We start from the raw sequence: 3495 nt of genomic DNA on the forward strand, positions 1-3495 counted from the left end.
GAAGGTATGAGTCTCAACTCCCACTAAACTACAAGATTCAAGCCCTCAACATGTCATCGATCGTCTGAATGGTTTGCTTGCTCTGCCCATCCATCTGCGGATGACAAGTGGGGCTAAAGTGCAGTCGGGTACCAAAATCCTCTTGGAACCACTTGCAAAACCTAGAAGTGAAACAAACATCCCGATCCGAAACAATCAAAATAGGCACACCATGGTGAGAAACCACCTCTCGAACATAAATATCGGCTAGTCTCTAAGCCGAAGAACTCTCCCGAATAGCCAAAAAGTGAGCACTCTTGGTTAACCGATTGACAATCACCATAGTATCAAATTCTTTTGCAGTTTTTGGTAGTTTCGTTACGAAATCCATGGTGTTCTACTCCTATTTCCATAATGGGACCTCAAGGGGCTGCAATTTTCCATGAGGGCGCTAATGTTCAGCCTTGACCTTCTAGCAGGTCAAGAGTCGCTCCACGAACCAAGCTATATATGTCTTCATACATAGCCACTAGTAATTATGTCTCAGATCATGATACATCTTTGTTGCACCCAGAACGAGTAGAAAAGTTTGACTTGTGTGCCTTGTCTATCAAAATTTGTCAGGTTCCACTCAAACAAGTCACCCAAATCTTACCATGTAGCGTCAACATACCTTGGCTATCATAATAAAAAGTTGATACCTGATCCACCACCTGCTCGCTCTTCCGATTCTCTTCCTTGATGGCCTATGACCGCACAACGCTTATCATCTCCAAAATTGGGGTCACAATTGTCATCCTCAAACATAAAACCTAAATCGGAGTACTAAACGCCTTACGAATTAGCACATCAGGCACCACATTAGCCTTACATGGTGGTACAAAATCTCAAAGTTGTAGTGCTTCACTATGTCAAGCCATCTCCGCCACCGCATATTCAAGTTGTCCTGATTCATTAGATATCTCAGACTCTTATGGTCCATGTAAATGTTACAACGGACCTCATATAGGTATTTGTGTCAAATCTTGAGGGTGAAGATCACCGCCCCCAACTCCAGATCATGACTAGGATAATTTGCCTCGTGAAGGTTCAATTGTCTCGAAGCATAAGCAATGACATGTCCCCTCAGCATCAGTACAACACCCAATCAAATAATCGATGTGTCACAATATATAAAAAAATACTTAAATCCCTAGGGGAGAGAAGGTATTGGTGCCTCATAGAGCTTCTGTCAAAAAGTTTCAAAAGTTTCTTGCTGCTCAAGCCCCCACCTGAATGTGACATCCTTCTTCATCAACCTAGTGAGAGGAACTGCAATCTTTAAGAAATCTCTGATGAATCTCATCTAGTACCCTCACAACCCAAGGAAACTCTGAATCTCAGATGGTGACTTCGGAACCAACCACTACATTTCCGCATCTATTTTGGCTGGGTTGACCAAAATACAATGGTGCCCTAGAAACTGAACGTCGTGTAACTAGAACTCACACATAGAGAACTTGGCATACAACCTCTCCACCTGCAGAACCCCAAGAATCTTGCCAAAGTGCTCCTGATGTTGCTCATTGATCTTAGAATAGGCCAATATATATTAAAAATGATCATCGATCAATCCAACATAGGCCTGCACACCCGGTTCATGATATCCATGAACGTTGCGGTACGTTGGTGAGCCTGAAATGCATCACCACGAACTCATAATGCCCATAATGTGTCCAAAAGGATGTCTTCAGAATGCCCTCCTCACGAACTTCAATATGATGGTAGGTTGACCTCAAGTCAATCTTTGAAAACCAAGATGCTCCCTGCAACTGATTAAAAATATTATCAATCCTCAACAATGAGTAATGTTTCTTCACCGTTAGCATGTTCATCTCCCAGTAATCAATGCACATCCGGTGTGAACCATCCTTCTTCTGAACAAAAGGATTTGTGCTCCCCATAGAAAACTACTCGACCGAATAAACCCTTTCCCTAACAGCTTCAGAAGCTGAGAGGATAACTACTACATTTCGAGTGACGCAAGACGATATGGCGCTTTCACAATCATGGTGGCACCAGGGATTGGATCGATCTTGAACTTAACCTACCTCTCAGGAGGCACACCAAGAAAATCATGAGAAATAATATCAAGAAAATCCCTCACAATAAGAACATAAGAAACTGACTGCTTTCCCTCTGCCCGTGGATCAACAACATATGTTAGATACCTCATACACCCATGATGAAGATGCCGCCTCATCCTCACGATGGAACATAAATCATAACCAACCCTGGTGCCCTCTCCATAAGTAGTCAGTACTCCCCTACTTGGGTCATGAACCATCACTAACTTCTTTTCGCAGTTATTCAATGCTCCAAACCAGCTCAACCAATCCATACATGTAATCATGTAAACATCTCCCATTGCGATAATGATGAGATCAATTGGGAATCCAACACCGAAAATCTCCAATACACAATCCTGGTATATCTCAGAAGCTGAAATCATGCGATCATCGGCTATAGCGACCGTTAAAGGTTGATCCAAGGCCTCACGAGCAACACTAAAATTTGTACAAAAAGATGTCGACACAACAGACCGACTCACACCCGAGTCAATCAACATTAAGGCAGTTACAGAACTCACAAGGAAAGTACCTAACATAATCACAACATAATCATATATGAAAAATAATGTAATAGAAATGTAAAATAAACATATACCAACAACGACATTGGGTGTAATTCTGGCCTCCTCTGCAGTCAATTGAAAAACCCGACCCCGAGCCTTGGCGGCCTCAACCTGCCCCTGACGCCCATCAATGATGTGTAGTGTCCCAGGAGCAAGAGATTGAACTGGATTCGATGCAAAAAGTGGACACTTGGCCTTCACATGGTCTGCATGGTCAGAGTTGAAAGAGACTCATAAACCCTTTGAGCATGCCTTCACAAAGTTCCCTTCCTTTCCACACAAGTAACATATCGTCCCCGCCCGACAGGGACCGTCATGACCTTTACCACACTTATTGCCAGTGCAGATCTTCTAATATCCGAATCTCGAATCGGTGGGCTTTACCCACTTAGCCTTCAACTATGAATGGACTGGTCTCCTATCTCTCATCTATATATCCACCTTGGTCTCTCTCACCTGCAACTCCAACCAATCTCCCTCCTATTAGCATTGGATTGCAGCTCAGCCAATGTCCATTACTAGGATTCCTCTTGAAATCTCTAATATCCTTCTTGAGCGTACTCAAGTATCAGGTTATCCGTTCCTACTAAGTGGATACATAATCAGGGAAAAACATATCTCTCTTGTGGAACATCGTAGTGATCTCGGTCACTGTCTCTGTCGGCTGTCAGAGCGATTGTTACTCCTAACCCAATCGCTCCCTCTCCATCTATGGAACATACTCATCGTCAAAAATCTCAACAAACCAATCCTATATCACTGTGGCTTTCTCCACAGGTGAAAAGTCATTTGTTATGAGCTTCCACCGATCCTTCGCTCCCAAGCGAAGTAGGTTCAATGCA

The 3495-nt window shown here is 43.2% G+C and overlaps 1 protein-coding gene across 1 annotated transcript; it reads right to left on the reverse strand.

Annotated features, from left to right (window-relative positions):
* Positions 1-2065: 2065 nt before the first annotated feature.
* LOC111913831 (uncharacterized) lies at positions 2066-3143 on the reverse strand. Its single transcript, XM_023909546.2, has 3 exons — positions 3110-3143; positions 2686-2859; positions 2066-2619 (listed from the first exon to the last, which is right to left on the reverse strand). The coding sequence occupies exons 1-3, from the start codon at positions 3141-3143 to the stop codon at positions 2066-2068; spliced, it is 762 nt and encodes a 253-aa protein (XP_023765314.2).
* Positions 3144-3495: the final 352 nt, after the last annotated feature.

Source organism: Lactuca sativa, chromosome 5 (assembly GCF_002870075.4).
Source record: "Lactuca sativa cultivar Salinas chromosome 5, Lsat_Salinas_v11, whole genome shotgun sequence".
In the NCBI taxonomy this organism is placed as follows: Eukaryota; Viridiplantae; Streptophyta; class Magnoliopsida; order Asterales; family Asteraceae; genus Lactuca; species Lactuca sativa.

Coding starts and splice junctions, on each gene's coding strand:
- LOC111913831 (XM_023909546.2), bottom strand. CDS start 3,143: ATGCTAATAGGAGGGAGATTGGTTGGAGTTGCAG. Junction 2,860..3,109: donor GAGATTGGTTGGAGTTGCAG/GTGAGAGAGACC, acceptor CTGACCATGCAG/ACCATGTGAAGGCCAAGTGT. Junction 2,620..2,685: donor TACACCCAATGTCGTTGTTG/GTATATGTTTAT, acceptor TGATTATGTTAG/GTACTTTCCTTGTGAGTTCT.